Source organism: Dictyostelium discoideum (assembly GCF_000004695.1).
Source record: "Dictyostelium discoideum AX4 chromosome 3 chromosome, whole genome shotgun sequence".
Taxonomy (NCBI): domain Eukaryota; phylum Evosea; class Eumycetozoa; order Dictyosteliales; family Dictyosteliaceae; genus Dictyostelium; species Dictyostelium discoideum.
In genome coordinates, this window is record NC_007089.4 from 965,101 (window position 1) to 984,253 (window position 19,153).

At 21.5% G+C, this 19,153-nt stretch overlaps 9 protein-coding genes across 9 annotated transcripts; 6 read left to right on the plus strand and 3 right to left on the minus strand.

The window, feature by feature from the left end:
- Positions 1–352: 352 nt before the first annotated feature.
- DDB_G0278491 (hypothetical protein) lies at positions 353–1,859 on the minus strand (the record flags this gene model as incomplete). The annotated part of the gene is made up of 2 exons (XM_637306.1): positions 353–787; positions 939–1,859. The coding sequence occupies 2 exons, from the start codon at positions 1,857–1,859 to the stop codon at positions 353–355; spliced, it is 1,356 nt and encodes a 451-aa protein (XP_642398.1).
- A 266-nt stretch (positions 1,860–2,125) lies between these two features.
- DDB_G0278493 (hypothetical protein) lies at positions 2,126–2,769 on the plus strand (the record flags this gene model as incomplete). Its single annotated transcript, XM_637307.1, has 2 exons — positions 2,126–2,463; positions 2,580–2,769. 2 exons carry the CDS (start codon positions 2,126–2,128, stop codon positions 2,767–2,769), a joined length of 528 nt encoding a protein of 175 aa, XP_642399.1.
- Positions 2,770–2,964: 195 nt separating this feature from the next.
- On the minus strand, positions 2,965–4,644 carry alp (alkaline phosphatase; the record flags this gene model as incomplete). The annotated part of the gene is made up of 1 exon (XM_637308.1): positions 2,965–4,644. One exon carries the CDS (start codon positions 4,642–4,644, stop codon positions 2,965–2,967), a length of 1,680 nt encoding a protein of 559 aa, XP_642400.1.
- A 1,573-nt stretch (positions 4,645–6,217) lies between these two features.
- On the plus strand, positions 6,218–7,854 carry DDB_G0278497 (hypothetical protein; the record flags this gene model as incomplete). The annotated part of the gene is made up of 3 exons (XM_637309.1): positions 6,218–6,401; positions 6,582–7,546; positions 7,759–7,854. 3 exons carry the CDS (start codon positions 6,218–6,220, stop codon positions 7,852–7,854), a joined length of 1,245 nt encoding a protein of 414 aa, XP_642401.1.
- Positions 7,855–9,408: 1,554 nt separating this feature from the next.
- DDB_G0278499 (protein phosphatase 2C) lies at positions 9,409–10,568 on the plus strand (the record flags this gene model as incomplete). The annotated part of the gene is made up of 3 exons (XM_637310.1): positions 9,409–10,191; positions 10,309–10,426; positions 10,546–10,568. 3 exons carry the CDS (start codon positions 9,409–9,411, stop codon positions 10,566–10,568), a joined length of 924 nt encoding a protein of 307 aa, XP_642402.1.
- A 511-nt stretch (positions 10,569–11,079) lies between these two features.
- On the plus strand, positions 11,080–13,581 carry DDB_G0278501 (hypothetical protein; the record flags this gene model as incomplete). The annotated part of the gene is made up of 4 exons (XM_637311.1): positions 11,080–11,145; positions 11,307–12,648; positions 12,775–13,142; positions 13,357–13,581. The coding sequence occupies 4 exons, from the start codon at positions 11,080–11,082 to the stop codon at positions 13,579–13,581; spliced, it is 2,001 nt and encodes a 666-aa protein (XP_642403.1).
- Positions 13,582–14,207: 626 nt separating this feature from the next.
- DDB_G0278503 (hypothetical protein) lies at positions 14,208–14,973 on the plus strand (the record flags this gene model as incomplete). The annotated part of the gene is made up of 2 exons (XM_637312.1): positions 14,208–14,326; positions 14,427–14,973. The coding sequence occupies 2 exons, from the start codon at positions 14,208–14,210 to the stop codon at positions 14,971–14,973; spliced, it is 666 nt and encodes a 221-aa protein (XP_642404.1).
- A 247-nt stretch (positions 14,974–15,220) lies between these two features.
- On the plus strand, positions 15,221–16,376 carry DDB_G0278505 (hypothetical protein; the record flags this gene model as incomplete). The annotated part of the gene is made up of 2 exons (XM_637313.1): positions 15,221–15,598; positions 15,723–16,376. The coding sequence occupies 2 exons, from the start codon at positions 15,221–15,223 to the stop codon at positions 16,374–16,376; spliced, it is 1,032 nt and encodes a 343-aa protein (XP_642405.1).
- A 47-nt stretch (positions 16,377–16,423) lies between these two features.
- On the minus strand, positions 16,424–18,560 carry DDB_G0278507 (hypothetical protein; the record flags this gene model as incomplete). Its single annotated transcript, XM_637314.1, has 2 exons — positions 16,424–18,120; positions 18,350–18,560. The coding sequence occupies 2 exons, from the start codon at positions 18,558–18,560 to the stop codon at positions 16,424–16,426; spliced, it is 1,908 nt and encodes a 635-aa protein (XP_642406.1).
- Between the last annotated feature and the right edge of the window lie 593 nt (positions 18,561–19,153).

Below are 19,153 nucleotides of genomic sequence, written 5' to 3' on the forward strand. Positions count from 1 at the left end.
AAAATAAAAAAAAAATAAAAATAAAAATAATAATAAAAATTAAATTAATTACATTGTTTAAAGCCAGTAAATAAAAAAAAAAAAAAAAAAAAAAAATCAATGCAAACAATTACCATTGGTAATTCCACACCCCTCTTAACTTTTTTTTATTTTTTTTTTTTTATTATCATTAAAAAAAAAAAAAAAAAAAAAAAAAAAATGAAATTTAAAAATTTAAAAATGGTAGTGTTAAGATGTGTGAAAAATGTGGGTGATCCAAAAGATTAAAAAAAAAAAAAATCCAAATAAAAATAAAAATACTTTTTTAAACAAAACATGTCAAAAAATATAAAAAAAAAAAAAAATTATTTTTTTATTGTTTATAATCTATATTTGGATCTTTAATTTCCCCAGGATTATTATTATCGTTATTATTATTGAAATGGTTATCTAAATTATCTAAATTATTAAAATTATTTTCTTCATCACGATTATCATTATCATTACCATTATCGTTATCAGTTGTAGTAGTAGTAGTAATTTCACCATAAGTATTTCTTCTTAAAAAACCTTGATCACCAACCCATTTCTTTTTATTGACAATATATTGTTTATTATTTTGTCTAATTAAAGTATCAATTAATAATTTCAAAGATTCAACCAATGAATCACAAACTTGTTCACTTTCACCCAATGATTTCATTGATAGAATAGTTGCCTCCATTGTTGAAATTCTATCAACTTGTGGTTGACTTCTAATTGTATTAAATAATGATTTAAATTTTAAATCTCCAAATTCTAAATGTATCTATTTTTAATTAAAAAAATTAGTGTAAATAATAATAATAATAATAATAATAATAATAATAATAATAATAATAATAATAATAATAATAATAATAATAATAATAATAATAATAATAAAATAATAATAAAAAAAAAATAATAAAATAGTATACTCTTTTTATATCTTTTGGTATCCTTTTATTAAGTGATTTTGCATTATTCCAAGTACCATCAGCAATAATAATTGTTAATTTCTCTAATTTATCAATATCAGAACCATCTTTAAAATTAATTTTTTTAATTGAATCTGTAATTGTAGTAATATCATTCTCGAAATCATCATCATTAAGATTTTCTTTTTCATTTATTTCATTATTATTTAAATTTTTTTTAAATAATTTATCATTATCTAAAATTATTGATTTTGATTTTAAAACATCTTTAATATTAATTGAATCTTTTGAAGGGAATAAAACAAAAGTTGAATCTCTTGAAGATGATTCTAATTTTTTGAAAAATAATTCCTCATCTTGTTTTTCACCCATTATATAGATTTTTGAAGATGATGAAAAAGTTTGATTATTTATATTATTATAAATTGATGAAGAGTAGTCTGGTGACATTGTTGTTGAATGACCACCACTGCCACTGCCACTACCACTACCGCCATCTCTATTCTTAAAATTACTTTTATCACAAAGTAATAATAATTTACCTGTATTACTTGCTCTACACCATTCATTTGGATGAAATACAAAGATATATTCATGTTTTAAATCAACTTTATTCACTTTTGAACAAATACAATTTGTTAAGAGTAACCAACAATCATTACATTTTAAATCCTCTTTAAAGTATGAGAATTTTCTTTCCTTAACACCATCATTAATTTGAGTGTAAATTAATTTATTAACTTCTCTATTCTCTCCTGATATCGGTTTAACAAATTCTTTTTTAAATTCCATTTTATTTAATCTTCTTTCATTATTAATTTCTTTTCTAAATTTTCTTTTAATTTCATTATTACCATTTTCATTTTCATTTTCATTTTGAATTGTTGATGTTAAATTTTGTATTGGTGGTGTTGAATACATAATATTTGTTTGTTTTAGTTTTGAAATTGAATAATAAAGTTTACTTCTAACAAACATATAAAAAAAAAAAAAAAATGAAAAATAAAAAAATCTGAATCGAAAAAAAAAAATAATGGAGAGGGGTAAGGTTAAAAAATTTTAATGGAAATTTATGAAAAAAAAAAAAAAAAAAAAAAAAAAAAAAAAAAAAACTAAAATAATTTTATTTATAAAAAAAAAAAAAAAAAAACGAACGAAATTTATATATAAATATATATAAATAAAAAATGAATATAAAAAGAAATAAACCAAATATTTTAATTACAGGTACACCAGGTACAGGTAAAACATCACTTGCAGGTGTTATTGCATCAAATAATGAAATGAATCATATTGATATTTCATCAGCTGTTAAAGAAAAGGAATTACATGATGGTTGGGATTCAGAATTTCAATGTTACATTTTAGATGAAGATAAAGTTTGTGATGAATTTGAAGATGTCATGGTTAAAGGTGGTAATGTCGTTGATCATCATGGTTGTGAATGGTTCCCTGAACGTTGGTTTGATTTAGTAATTGTATTAAGAACTGATATTAAAATTTTAAATGATAGATTAGAAAAAAGGTAAAAAAAAAAAAAAAAAATAATAGTAATAATAACACCGAACCCCCCCCCCCTGTCTCCTCCCCCCCATTTCTTTTCTTTATTCTTATCTTTTTTTTATTTTTATTTTTTTACAGAAATTATAATCAACATAAAATTACAAATAATTTAGATTGTGAAATTATGCAAGTTATTTTAGATGAAGCAAGAAACTCTTATAAACAAGAAATTGTTGTAGAATTACCATCAACCACATTGGAAGATAATGAAAATAATCAAAACTTTATTTCACAATGGATTCAAAATTGGTATGAAAAGAATAATTAAATAAAAGAGTTTTATTAATTTATTTATTGAAAAAAAAAAAAAAAAAAAAAAAAAAAAAAGTGGAAAAGGATTTACATTATGATAAATAAAATAAATATATAATTATTATTATATATTTCTTTTTTTCTTTTTTTTTTTTTATTATTATTATTAAATTTTGTTTTGTTTTGTTTTGTTTTTTTTTTTTTTTTTTTTTTATGGTTTAGGAATAAAATCTTTTAATGATTCTGTAATTGATTGAATATCTAAATTTAAAGTTTTAATGATAAATGAAGCAATATCTATATTATTTATATTACCTCTTAAGATTGGATCAATATAATTATCAACTATTTCAGTTTGATGATCTTTTAGACGAGTTTCAAATTTACCTTCAGAGATTGTATCACCAAAGGTGTAGAGATTGACATCCTCACCAGTATGACCACCAGTGGTGAAACCAATATCAGCATAGTTTGAAACGATACGACCAATCACTTGATTGAGATAATAGGCAGACTTGGTTCTATTGATTTCTTTTAAATCATCTGATGTTAATGTGTAACCTGTATTATCGAAAATCAATTTCGTTGGATCAGCACCACCTTTGATAAGTTCTGCCATGAGATCAGCAGATTTATTCACTGTCAATAATGTCTCTGGTGACCATGAATATTTTGGATTACCATCGATAACCATTTGATTTGCTAATGTAAGACCACCAGTTTCATGATCTGCTGTCACAATTACAATGGTATTACCATCCTTCTCTGCCCATTCTCTAACTAGATTAAAAGTTTGATCAAATGCATCAGTCTCCCAAATCTGAGTGGGTGCGTCATTGATATGAGCTGCCACATCAATCTTTGAGCCTTCCACCATTAAAAAGAAACCATTTTCATTGTTTTGTGAGATTAAATTCAATGCTTTGGTGGTCATCTCCTGTAGGGATGGTTTGGTTGAAAGTAATGTTGGATCTCTTAAACGATCGATTTCCCAAGGTATGTTGTAATCTGCAAAGAGTCCTAAAATTCTACCTGCTTCAACTTGTTCCATCTCTTGTTTACTCTCAACATACGAGTAGTTGTATTTGCTTGATACAGCATCTTGAAGTGTTTTATTGCTAAAGAATTGTTTACCACCACCCAATATCACATCGATCTCCTTGTCCAACAATTGATCGATAATGAATGCCTCGTCATGACGCGTTGCGCTGTGTGCGAAATAGCATGCTGGTGTCGCATCAGAGATACGAGTTGTGACGACCAATCCTGTCTTCATACCCAACTTTTTAGCTGCCTCAATGATTGTGCCTGCTGGCTTGCCATTTGCATCGACACCCACTGCATTATTATACGTCTTGACACCACTTGCATAGGCCGTTGCCGCTGCGGCACTGTCGGTAACCACACTGTTGCTTGAGTATGTCTTCACTGTGCCCACTATATATGGGTCTAAATGTAAATGTGCCTGACTTGTACTCTCACCTTTTGTATGAAAACATACTCTTGCCATGGTCAACGCTGCTGGTCCCATACCATCACCAATCATCATAATTATATTTGTCTTTTTCTTTGGGCCTTCCCATCCTCTTGGTAATAAAAACACAATCAATAACACAACAGTCACTAGTATTGCCAATGATGTCAATATGTAAAAAATTCTCTTATGTGTACTTGTGAATCTTTTCTTGCTATCAAAATCTTCTTCTAATAAAAAGTGGGATACAACTTTACCACCACCACCACTACTTACACCTGATGATGATGTCATTGGCTCCATTGGAATTGCAGTGGATCCATCCATTTCATCTTTATCATTACCACCACCACCACCACCACCACCACCGCCAATACCCGATTCACGGATTGATGATGAATTTGGTGCTTGTTCCATCTTTGTATAATTTACTTTTGAAGAAGTAGAATTATTTGTAATGTTACTGGGATTTGTAATTGTGCTTTATTAATCCTAATAGTTTCTTTAACAAAAAAAAAATAATAATTTCAAACAAAACTATAAAAGATTTTGAAATTATATAAAAAGTATTATTATAATTATTATTAATATGATATTTTAATTAATTTAAAAAAAAAATAAAAAAAAATAAAAAAATAAAAAAATTGGGAAAAAAAAAAATAAAAAAACAATTAAAAATAAAAAAAATAAAAACAAAAATAAAAATATTTACCAACGTTTTTTTATTTTGTTTTTTTTTTTATTATTTTTTAATTTAACAGTTTAATTTTTAATTTTTAATTTTTATTTTACATAAAAAAAGATAAAATAAGAATAAAAAATAATAATAATAAATAAGATTTAAAAAAAAAAAAAAATTATAAGATTAAAAAAAAAAAAAAAAAAAAAAAAAAAAAAAAAAAAAAAAAAAAAAAAAAAAAAAAAAGAAAAAGAACAAAAGAAGAATAAAAAAATGTGTGTGTTAATAGTAATAGAAATTATTATTAGAATATAAACCACACACACACAAACACAAACACACACACCATTAAGGTTTCTGTTTTTTTTTTATTTTTATCACTCTTAATACATGATCGAAAACATATTTAATTCGAGGTAAAATTTTAAAAATAGAATTTTTTAGAATTAGAACAAAAAAAAAAAAAAAAAAAACAGGATTGGTTCTGTTTTTTTTTGTTTTTTGTTTTTTTAAAATTATTAATAACTTTGATTTGGAGTAATAAATATTAATTTCTTCTTGAAGGTGAAATTTTTAAAAATTAGTGTGAATTATCATTGTTATTGTTTTAGCTAATTACAATTAAGGAAAAAAATAAAATAAATAATAATAAAAATAAAAATAAAATAAAAAAATTAATATTAATAGTTATAATCTTACAAATTCACAAAAATATTGATTGTGATAAAAATCAATTTTCAATTATATGTATATTGCATACATTTTTTTTTTTTTTTTTTTGGATCTGTTTGTGCAATAAACAATTCCCAAAAAAAAAAAAATTAAGGAAAATGAAGTTTTTTTAAAAATATAATTCAAATAAAAAATTTTTAAAAAAAAAAAAATAAAAAAATAAAAAAAAAAAAAAAAAAAAAAAAAAAAATTATTTTTTGAGCGTGTGTGCACCCAAATTTTATTTGTTTATTGAATTATTTATTATTTATTTTTATTTAACAATAAAAACAACTACAACAACAATAACAATAACAACAACAATTATTATATATATATATATATATATCTATCTATATATTACAAATTGAGTAATATATTTGTATTTATATCAACACATACAGAAAAATAAAAAAAAAAAAAAATAATAAATAATAAATAAAAAAATAAAAATAAAATAAAAATAAAATAAAAATAAAAAAAAATAAAAAAAACAATAAAAAAAAAAAAAAAAAAAACTCAAACAACAACAATTATATCATCCAATAGCAACACAACAAAAAAAGTAATAATAATAATAATAAATTAATAAAAAATAATATGGGTAATATTATCGATAAATCAAAAGATAATCATGAACCTGTGAATCAAGATGCATTTGTATTTTGGAGATCTTTAAAAAAGATTTATGAAGATCCTGATTCTTTAAATACAAGATTCTCTGAATTCATGGATGGCTTTCAAAATGGTGATTTTAATAATGAATCTTCAAATTCCAAATCAGGTAAGTTTATTATAATACTAATTAAAATAAAATTTTAAAAAAAAAATAAAAAAAAATAAAAAAAATGAATTAATAATAATTTTTTTTTTTTTTTTACTATTTATTTATTAATTTTTAAAAAATAATAAATAAATAAATTAATAAATTAATAAATAAATAAATAAATAAATAAATAAATAGGAAAAAGAGAATCAAAAAATGAATCATATGTTTTAATGGGAGAAACATCAAAAGGTGATGTAAAGAAACCAGTTAATTCAAGTAAGATATCATTTGTATTTTCAGAAAGTCAAGAAGCAGAGGCAATTAATAGAAATTTATTACAAACGATCAATTGTAAATTACAATTGATTCCAATAGAATTGAATCATTTCACATTGAATTTAGATAATCATTATATAAGTGAGAGGATGTTTCTCTCTATATGTGCAACCTTTTTAGAGAATAATAAAAACTATCATAATCGTCATATGTCGACAACGTTGAAGGAGACACCATTGAATACAGTGAAAAAGAAGAAAATTCAATCAGAGTTACAAGATTACATTTCAAAATATTATTTCACAATTACAAAGTTGTCTTTGAAAAAGATATTACTCTCAACGAGATCATTGGAAGGTTTATCACAAGTTTTGAGAACAAATAGATCAATTGTAGAGTTGGATTTGGGTGGCAATGATTTAAGTTGTAATGGTGGTATTCCAATTTTAATCGCAGGTCTAAGGGAGAATAAAACCATCACCCGTTTAAATCTATCAGATATTCATGCATATGATGAAGGTGCCTTTATGATCTCTGCTTATCTATTGTGTAGTAAATCTGTCAAAATCATTGACCTCTCAACAAATCATATCTCTGACAGAGGTTTCGAGTCATTATTGGCCGCTGTCACTAGAAACACTCTCATCACTTCATTATTCCTATCAGATAATAATATAGAATCATCAAAAATTCATTCTCTAAATCATCTTCTTAAAAGAAATACTGCAATTCAATCGGTTTTTGATCAAATTTTTGATTCAATCCCTTGGAATAGAAAATTTAAAACAAAGGTAGCTTCATTTAAAAGAAATGTTTTAAAAACTAGAACAAATAGTACATTAAATGTTGAACAAATTGAAGATGATAAAACTCCATTATTTAGAGTAAGTAAAATAGTTTATTTTTATTTATCATTTTTATTTTTAATCATATATTTTTTTCGCCAGTGGAAAACTGGTTGAAATTTGTAGAAAAATTTTAGATTTTTTTTTTTTTTTGTTTTTTTTTTTTAATTTTTTTTTTTTTATTATTTTTTTATTTTATTTTATTTTTTAAAAATTTTCTTTTTTTTTTTTTTTTTTTTCTTTTAATTTAGTTTATAGAAATCACAACACAAATTTATTCATTCACATATATTCACATTACACACAATCAACAAAAAAACATAAAAAAAAAAAAAAAAAAAACATAAAAAAAGTCATAAAATTATTTCGTGGGTCAAATTAATTATTTTATTTTTACTTTAATTAAAACCCCACCTTTTTTTTTTTCTTTTTTTATTATTTTTTTAATTTTATTTTATTTTTTATTTTTTTTTAATTTATTTTTTATTTTTGCACAAATACGAATTCAAAATTAATTAAAATTTCACCATATACTTTTCCACACGTTTACATAAATATAAATAATATTTTTAAAAAATATAAATATATACATATAATAATAATTTTCAAAAAAAAAAAAAAAAAAAAAAAAAAAAAAAAAACTTCAATTTTTTTATAAAAATAAATAATAATAATAATAATAATAATAATAATAATAATAATAATAATAATAATAATAATAATAATAATAATAATAATAATAAACAATTAATCGCCAACAATTTACCATAATTTCATTTAATATAAATAAATTTGTAGTTTATTTTTTTCAACAAATATATATAAGTATTTTTTTTTTTTTTTTTTGAACATCAAAATAATAAAAAAAAAATATACCTCCTCAATTCTTTTAATTTTAAATACACCACCTTTTAAAAATTAAGTTATTGTGTAAAAAAAAAAAAATATATATATATTTTTTTTTTTTTACTTTGGACAATAACAAAAAAACAATCAAACCATAGGTATTATTCACAGTTGTTACTCAAACGTAAATTATCATTTATTCATTACTTTATTTTTATTTTTTTATTATTTCAATGTAATTCCACCTTTTTTTTTTTTTTTGTTTTTTTTTTTAAAAAAAAAAAAAAAATCCTCCTCTTTTATTCCCAAAATTAAAAGATTTAAAATTTCAAACTATAAAGGTGTTATTTTTACTTTTTTTTTTTTTTTTGTTCAAAAATCAATTTCAAAAATTTCACCCAATTATCCACCAAAACTCATAATAATAATAATAAAACAATAATAATATCTTTGATAAGAAATTTTTTTTTTTTTTTTGTAATTGCGGAGATCACGATCACTTACTTTTTTATTATTGTGAAAATAACTACAAAGTTTTTTTTATTTTTTTTAAAAATTTAAAAATTTTTTTTTTTTTTTTTCTTTTTTCAAAAAAAAAAAAAATTTCTTTGTTGTCATAATCAATCAATAACTTTAAATCAATCTTTATCCCAAATATATATATATATTTTTTTTTTATAAATTAAAAGGGTGGGTGTGAAAATATTTTTTTGATTAACCCAAAGATATCTTTTTTGGGTTTTTTTTTTTAAAAAAAAAAAAAATCCAAAATTAAAAGTTTTTTTTTTTTTTTAATCACACAAAACTAAACCATATAAACGATATAACAAAATAATCACCCAATTAGGTTATATACAAGTTATTATTAATTAATTTAATTTCAATTTTTTATTTGTTTTTTTTTTTATTTTTTTTTTTGTGTTTATATTTTGTAATTAAAAAAATAAAAATAAAAATTTTTATTTTATTTTTTAGTGTATTAAAAAAAAAAAAAAATTTATTAATTTATTAAAATTTCCTTTCTTTTAATATATTTATATATATATTTATAGTTAATGAATAAACAGGGTAGTAGCAGTGCACTAACTGCCTCACCAGAAGAGTCTGATGGCTCTAGATTTAAAGTTGGAAAGAGTGAAATGACTGGTAAAAGACCGACAATGGAGGATAGAATGGTAGCATATGGAAATTTTAGAAATAATCCAAATTCAGAATTATATTGCATTTTCGACGGACATGGAGGACGTGCTGCTTCAGATTTTGCAGCAGATAATATCTATAAAATATTTGCAGAGTTTTTAGATGCAAACAATACACCAGAAGAATCATTCACAAAAGCATATAAAAGTATCAATACACAGATTTCACCTTGGCCGTTCATTGGTACCACAGCAGCTTCTGTATATATATGTGAAAATAAAGTTTATATAGCAAATGTAGGTGATTCAAGAGTAGTTTTAGGTAAAATTATAGGTTCCGATAGTAGTGGTAATAGCGGTGGTGGTGGAGGAGGAAGTGCTGAAGGCGGAGGTGATGAACAACAGCAACTACAACAACAACAACAACAACAACCACAACCACAACAACAACAAAAAAAAACTACAGCAGAAAGATTAACATTTGATCACAGACCTGTCGAAGAGTCTGAACGTTTACGAATTACAGAAGCAGGCGGTACAGTTTTAAATGGACGTGTCAATGGAATGTTGGCAGTATCAAGAGCTTTAGGTGACTCTTTCCTCACTCCTTATGTCATTCCAGATCCTCATCTATCTTCATTTACAATTTCAAAAGATGATAAATTTTTAATTTTAGCTTGCGATGGTGTTTGGGATTTGGTATGTTTTTTTTTTTTTCATTAGATTATAATTTTTTCCTTCCAAGAATATTTACTAATAATATATATAAAAAAAAAAAAAAAAAAAAAAAAAAACTCTCTCTCATAATTTTTATAGATATCAGATGAAGAAGCAGTTGAAACTATTGCAGGAATTTCAGATCCAAATAAAGCTGCAGAAACATTAAGAGATTTGGCTTACAATTCTGGAAGTACTGATAATATCTCTGTGTGTGGTAAGTTGTTTATTTATTTATTTTTTTTTTTCTCTTCATTATGATAACCTAAAATTCAGTGAAACTAACAAATTTTATTTATTTTTTTTATTTTTTATTTTTTTATTTTATTTTCATAGTGGTAAAATTAAGTGATTATTAAGTTGTAGTATATAAATAGTTCTCAAAAATAAAAAAATAAAAAAAAATAATAAAAAAAAAATTTTAAAAAAAAAATAAAAATTATCATAGTTGTTATTTCTAAAATAGTGACAATAAAAATTATTTATTTATTTTTATTTTTAATTTATTTTTGTTTTTATTTTCTTTGCATATAAATCAAAAATCTAACCAAAGGAAAAAATTAAAACATTTTTAAAAAATTAAAAAAAAATATTTTTTTTAATTTTTTTTTTTTTTTAATTTTAATTTTTTTTTTTTTTTTTTTTTCCCCAACATATAGTTTTGTTTTTATTTTTTTTATACCTCAAAGTTTTAACAAAACAAAAAACAAAAAAAGTGAAAATAATAAATAAAATAATAAAATTTAGTTTTTTTCAATAAAGTTCTTTGTAAATAATAGTTTGATAAAAAAAAAAAAAAAACAAAAAAAAAAGTTTTAATAATTCTTTTTCTTTTTTTTTTTAAAAAAAAAGAAAAAGAAATAATTCACAATGAAATATATTAAAATACTATTTTTGATATTTTTAATATCTTTATTGTGTAATAATTTTAAAATAGTAAGTTAAAATCAAATAACAAAAAAAAAAAAAAAAAAAAAAAAAGCTACCATATATTAACATATAATTTCCCACTTTTTAATAACTTTTTATTTTTTTATTTTTTTATTTTTTATTTTTTTATTTAATTTTTAATAATAATAATAATAATAATAATAAAGTTTATTTTAGCTACAGAAAGCAATAATAATAGCAATAATGGAGGTATCGATACCACACAAAATAATTTAGATAATAGTAAAAATGAAAATATAGATAGTAATAATAATAATAATAACAACAATTATAATAAAAGCGAAAATAGTAAATTAAATGACAATAACAGTAATAATAATAATAATAATAATAATAATAATAGTGAAATTAATTCAAATTTAGTTTATCCAACAAATTTAACACGTACATATGAAGGAAATTGGAATATTTTACAAGGTACAATTTCAAAATTGAATGAATTTGAAAAGAATTCAGGTGTAATAATATTTAATCTTAGAAATTTTAAAATTGATAGAGAATCAATACAAGATACAAAGTATTTAAATGAAACCCAACAATATGATCTCATAGAGGGATCGATTAGACTAAAAGATGGTAGTTACAGAGGTGACTCTGGTATTGAAGGTTTCCTATATGGTATCTATGAATTCAATACTGGTCTAACCACAATACTACTATTACCATACGATAGTAATCAAGTGATCTTTAAAAGACCAACAAACCCAATCAATATAACAATGCTAATAAATCAGACACAATCTGAACAAATTCACTCAATTAAATATCAAATCAATACAATTGTTGAAAATAATAATCCATACTTATTTTTATATGGTAATAATGGTTCAATCATTTTCAAAAATAATAATAATATAACAAATTTACATAACAACAATACTACTAATAATAGTGATAATGAAATTTATGGTGATGATGTTTTTGGTTATGGTGATGATGATGATATTAAATTTTATAATGGTGATAATAATTTTATAATGATGAAATTAATACAACAATTTGAAATGATAACCAAAGAACAAAATGAAAAGGTTATAAGTGATTTGTTAATTAATAATTATGTGAATGAAGATGAAAGTAAATTTTTTATTGCAAATGGTGTTTTGGAATCTACATATTTGAATTTAACATTGTCAGTAAAGGTAAGTGGTTTCGATCTACCTTTGTTCAGATCAAAGATGATGAATTACGTAGTTATGGTATCACTATGTTCATTCATTCAAATATTTGTATTAATTCGTCAAATGGATTACACTGGTACTCAAACTAGTGCAGCAAGAGTTTCAATCTATACAATTGGTATTCAAACAATTATGGATGCATATCTCTGTCTAATTCATCTTTCCGCTGGTGTAATTATGGATTACCTTTTCAATGCTTTCGCAACCGCTTCTTTCTTCCAATTTGTAACTTTTGCATTATTTGAAATGAGATATTTATTAATAATATTAAAAGCAAGATCACCTTCTGCTTTTGCTGATGGTTGGGGTAAATATATAATTATATATTATAATTAAATATATTCAATTTATTAATATATATATATATATATATATATATATATATTTATATATACTAATAATATGATTTTTTTTTAATAATATTATATTATAGAATCATTAAGAAGACAAATTTCAATATTTTATTTAAGATTTTATTCATGTCTTTTTGGTGGATTTGTATTGTTATATTATTTTAGTAACTTTTTCCATTTCTTTTTATTCTTATTATTTTCATATTGGGTACCACAAATTTATACAAATGCAAAAACATCGGTTAGAAAACCATTCCTTTGGAAATATGTCATTGGAATTTCAATTACAAGATTAACAATTCCTTTATATTTTTATGCTTGTCCAAAGAATATCTTTGTTCAACCAAATCCATTCTTTGCAAATATTTTAATCTTTTGGAATATAACTCAAATTTTAATTTTATATTTACAAAGTAAATTAGGTCCACAATTCTTTATTCCTGCAAGAGTAAGTTATCTATTTATTATTATTATTATAATTATTATTTTAATAATTTTCATATGAATTTCACACACACACACACACACACACACACACACACACACACACACACACACATTTTAATTATAATTATAAGATTTATTAATTCTTTTTTTTTTTTTTTTTTTTTTTTTTTTTTTTTTTTCTTTTTTTCTCTAATCATTTTTGAAAAAAAAAAAAGTTTTTACCAACAAAATATAATTTTTATAGACCAATATCTATGGAGATTAGAAGTAGAGAAGAGGGTCAGGGTTGTGTAATTTGTATGAGCGATGTTGAAGAAGGTCAAAAATATATGTTAACTGAATGTAATCATCTTTTCCATGAAAAATGTTTATTACAATGGTTAGAATTTAAAGCTCAATGTCCAACTTGTAGAAGTGAAATTGTTAATTATATAGAATAATAATAATAATAATAATAATAATAATAATAATAATAATAATAATAATAATAATAATAATAATAATAATAATAATAATAATAATAATAATAATAAAAATATCAATAATTAATAATAATAATAAAATTCTCAATAAATAACTTGGAAAAAAAAAAATAAAAAATAAAAAAAACAAAAAAAAAAAAAAAAAAAAAAAATAAATTTAAAAGTAAATATTTTGGTAAATGATATTTTTATTTTTACTCTTTGTTGAAATAAAAAAAAGGATGGTAAATATATTATTTCTAAGAATAAACTTTTTTATTAAAAAAAAAAAAAAAAAATGGAAAAGGTTTTTCATTTTTCTCTAAATAAAAAAAAAAAAAAAATATCAGAAAGAATCAAATAATTTGAATTACCTTAAATTATTAGGCGACGAAGATGTCATCAGTTTTATTGATTTTTCCCCCAAGATATTTTTTTGGTGCATTTTTGTTTTTTTTTTATGATTTTTTTTTTTTTTGATTTTTTTTTTTTAACAACAAAAAAAATTATTTAAACTAAAATTTTCTTCATTGGATACCAAGGTCAGGACCATTTATTCAATTTGTTTATTAATATTTTAATAAAAAAAAAAATAAAAAAAAATAATGAAAATCCTATTTACACTTTTAATTATTCTCTCAACATTTAATTGCTTAGTTAAATCACAAAAATTTATTAATTTTGTTCCATATCAAGATTATGAATGTACAACTAATTCATATGGGTATATTATTTAAAAATAAAAAATTTAATTACTATTAGGTCAATTTTATAAAAATCTATTAATTTTTTTTTTTTTCTTTTTTTTTTTTAAATATAAATAGTTTTGGATATTCAATTTCAACATCTCAAGAATGTATCTATAATTTAGGAAATGGACCATCTAATAAACCATTATCTTACTCTGCAAGTTGGGAGACTTTTCAAAATGAAACATATCTTTATTTTAAGACTTATAACTATACCGATACAGCATGTCAAAGTCCTTTAGAACAATATAGTATGCAAAATAATTCATGTAGTCCAAGTGTATTTTTACCAACACCATTTAATGGTACAATTGTTGGTTCTGAATACCAATATTCATTAATTTCTCTTACTGATGAACCAGTTTATTCTCCAAATTCTCTTGTATTCTCACAATATCAACAACCAGATTTTAACGTTTGTTCCAATGGTGATCTTTTATTTTCCACAACTGTTTCAAATGGTTTGAAAACTGTAAATGGTGAATATTCCACTTCCTACATTTGTAATAACAATAATGCATATCTCTATAACTGTATTGATCGTGTCAATTGTAAACTCTCAAATATTACATTATCTTGTAATCAAGCTGGTAATATTAACAATCAAGTAAATTATTGTTAAAATAAAAAAATAAAAAAAAAAACATATATAAATATTTAAATAAATATTTATATATCCTTTTAAAAATTTTTTTTTTTTTCTTTCCACCTTTTTTTAAAATATTGTTACTTTTTAAAAAAAAAAAAAAAAAATTTTGTCATGACAAAACTTTTTTTTTTTTTTTTATTTTTTTATTTTTTTTAAAACCAATTCCTGTTGATCAAAAGTTTCTATTGTTTTTTTTTTTTTTTTAAATGTTTAATTATAAATGAATTTCATTCATTTATCAAAAAGATTTTATTGTAATAAAATAATTAATAAAAATGTTTTAGAAATTTTAAAAGATACAAAAGAAAAACTTTTAAAAAGTAATAATGAATTAATTTCAAATTATTCAGAATTGGAGAGTAAATTATTAGTTTCTCATGTACTAAAAATTAATGATCATAATGATCAATATCAATTATTTAATAAAAAAGTACAATCTAGAATTATTTCAAATGAAGAATATAATCAATTACAATCATTTATTGAAAGAAGATTAAATAATGAACCAATTAATTATATAATTGGTTATAGATACTTTTGGAAAAATAAATTCTTTTGTAATCATTCAACATTAATACCAAGACCTGATAGTGAAACTGTAAATTCTATATTAATTATTTTAATTATTATTATTATTATTATTATTATTATTATTATTATTATTATTATTATTATTATTATTATTATTTCATTTGTTATTAATATTTATTTATTTAATAAAGATAATTGAAAAAATTATTGAAGAATCAAAAGAAAAAGAATTAAAAATTAAAAAAATATTAGATTTAGGTACTGGAACAGGATGTTTATTATTATCAACATTAAATGAATTTAAAGATTCAATTGGAGTTGGTATTGATAAATCAAATGAAGCATTAATAATTGCAAATAAGAATGCTATTGAATTATCATTAGATAAAAGAGTTTCACTTTTAAATTTTGATTGGAATAATTATGATAAAAATCAAATTTCAAAATTATTATCATCACCATCATCATCATCACCATCGTCATCATCAAATACTAATAATGAAAATAATGAAAAATTTGATTTAGTTATTAGTAATCCACCTTATATTTCAAATGAAGAATTTAAATATTTGAATCCAATTGTAACAGAATGGGAACCTAAAACAGCTTTAATAGCTGATGAAAATGGTTTAAAAGATTATAAAAGTATTGCATCATTTTTAAATGAAAATAAAGATTCACTCTTATCTGATAATTGTTTAATCGTATTTGAAATTGGTAAAGGTCAAGAAAAAGATATTCAATCAATAATGGAAAATAAATATTCATTTAAATATATTGGTTATAAAAAAGATTTAAATTCAATAATTAGATGTTTAGTTTTTATGAAAAAAGTAAAAAAATAAAAAAAATAAAATAAATGAAATTATATTATATAAACAATATTTTTTTTTTATTGAAATAATACACTCTTTTCTAAAGTATACTTTAATATTTCTTCTTCATTATTTGTTGAAAGAATTTTTTCAAGTTCTTGTTGTTCTTTTTCTTGTTGTTCTTTTTCTTGTTGTTCTTTTTCTTGTTGTTCTTGTTGTTGTTGTTGTTGAATTTCAAAATCTTCTTTCTTTTCTAACGATACAATATATTTTTCATCATTTATAATTTCTTTATCATTTTCAGTATTGGTGATGGTGGAGGTGGTTTCTTTGTTAATGAAATTTTTTTCAATAATTAATTTACCACCACCTTTAACGACATTAATTGGTAAATTTTTAACATTCATTGCAGTATCGAAAACATCTTTTGATATTGAAATGGTTTGATCGGTAACTTTGGCAGCATGTTCACCAAATTTATAATTGACTAAATCAACGGTTGTTCCAGTGGCTTCATCATAGACCATACTAATACCATCACCAATTGCACCAATGATTGAACCAATTGATTTAATTGTAGTTTTACCGAAATTTAATGCTTCATTTTTATAAATATTTTCTTCTTCTTTTTCTTCTTCTTCTTTTGATTTTTCACATTCACATTCACAATCATCACCATCTGAAGGACGGACTAAATTAACAACACCACCACCAACGGTTGCAACTGCGCTCGATAATGAACCAATGATATAGGAAGAACCTTGTTTAGCATATGAGGTTACGCTTTTTACACCTTCGACTGTGTTTACAATTATTGGTGAAACCTCAGCAGGTTTTTCATTCTTTTCCATAGTTGACATTAATTTATAACCACCACCTCTTAAACTTAATGATATTATTGAAGATGCTGATAAAATACAAGCAGCAATAGTTTGTGAACCAGAGTCAACACCATTTGTTGCAGATTTAATTGAATTGACAACAAAATCAACATCTTTACTTTTCTCTAAAATTGCTGTATCACCATCATCTTTAATTATTAATTTATCGTTTTCTTGAGAAATTTTTGTAGTAGTAATATCATCTTCTTCTCCATCACCATTTGCAGTAGTTGTAGTAGTAGTTGTAGTAGTAGTAGTAGTTGTAGTTGATTCATTTTCATTTGGTAATGTAATTAAAAAAGAGATCAACTCTAACTTTCTTTCAAGAATATCAATATAAACCAATGGTATATTATGAGGGAACAATAAACCGAAATAATCTTCATCACTCTTTATAACGTAATGACCTTTTGAGTGAATTAAAATTGGTGTTTGTGAAGTTAAAATAAAAGTTTGATTTGAAATACCATTTATACCTTGATTTTCATTATTCTTTAATGAATCTTTGAATTTAATTTGAATGTAATGAATTTTATCATTTGCTTTCTTTAAATAAAATATACCACTTCCAATAATTTGTTTTTCAATTACAATTTTATTTGTTGACATCAAATGGCCACTTACACCAACGCCACCAACACCACCGCCAATCTTTGGGGAAGATGTTAATTCTAGTGCTCTTTTTTGTTCGATATTATCTTCTTTCCATTTATAAATTACACATTCTGATATGGTTAATAATGTTGTGTGTTGTTGATTTTCAGTGTTATTATTTACATTTTCATCTTTTGATAAGATTCTTCCTTTAATTTCTATAGCTTTATTTCTTTTCTTTATTAATTCAAATCTTATATTTTCAATTTGACATTTTATATTTTCATTAATTTCTTTATCTAAATTTTAATAAAATAAAATAAAATAAAAATTAATTAATTTGTTTAGGAAAAAAAAAAAGATAAAAAAAAAAAAATTAATTATTTTAATTTGTTTAAATAAAAAATTATAATTATAATTGTATAATAATAATAATAATAATAATAATAATAATAATAATAATAATAATAATAATAATAATAATAATAATAATAATAATAATAATAATAATATATATGTATATATTACCTTCAGAGATATCATATGATAAATTAATTGCTTGTAAATAATGGTCAATGACTGTGTTTATATGTAATTCACCAACATTACTATCGATGCTATTAATTGTATCTTTTTTTATTGTTTGTTCTATACTATCCAAGATATCATCTGCAATTGATTGAATTGATTTACAACTGTATATTGAATTTTCAATTTTGGTATTAGTAATACTTGCCATTGTATGTTGGAACAGTTTGTAGTTTTTTTTTTCTTTTTTTTTTTTTTATTGTGTGTGTGTGTGTGAGAGAGTGGGTGTTGTCAACAGTGTTATGATAATAATTATTATTGTACTGTTTTTACTTTTTTTTGTTTTGGAAATTCTATTTTGAACTAAAAAAAATAAAATAAAAAAAAAGTTTAATTAAAATTAAATAATATTTATAATAATTATTAATAATGCAAATAAAACAAAACAATAAATCTTTTAAAAAACAAAAATAAAAATATAAAAAAAAAAAAAAAAAATAGAAAATAAAAAATTAAATTTAAATTAAAATAAAATAAAATAAAATTAAATTTTTTTTTTTTTTTTTTTTTTTTTTTTTTTTTTTTTGTATTTTATATTTATGTAAGAACTAAAAAAATTGTTAAAAGAAATCTAACGAAGCAAGAGTGAGGCATTAAAAAAAAAAAATTAAAAAAAAAAAAAAATTAAATAAAATAACCAAGAATTCCAACGTTTTGGTTTAAAAAATTTTTTTTTTTTTTTTTTTTTTTTTTTTTTTTTTTTTTTTTTTTTTTTTTCTTTTTTCTAAAAATATGACTTGGTTT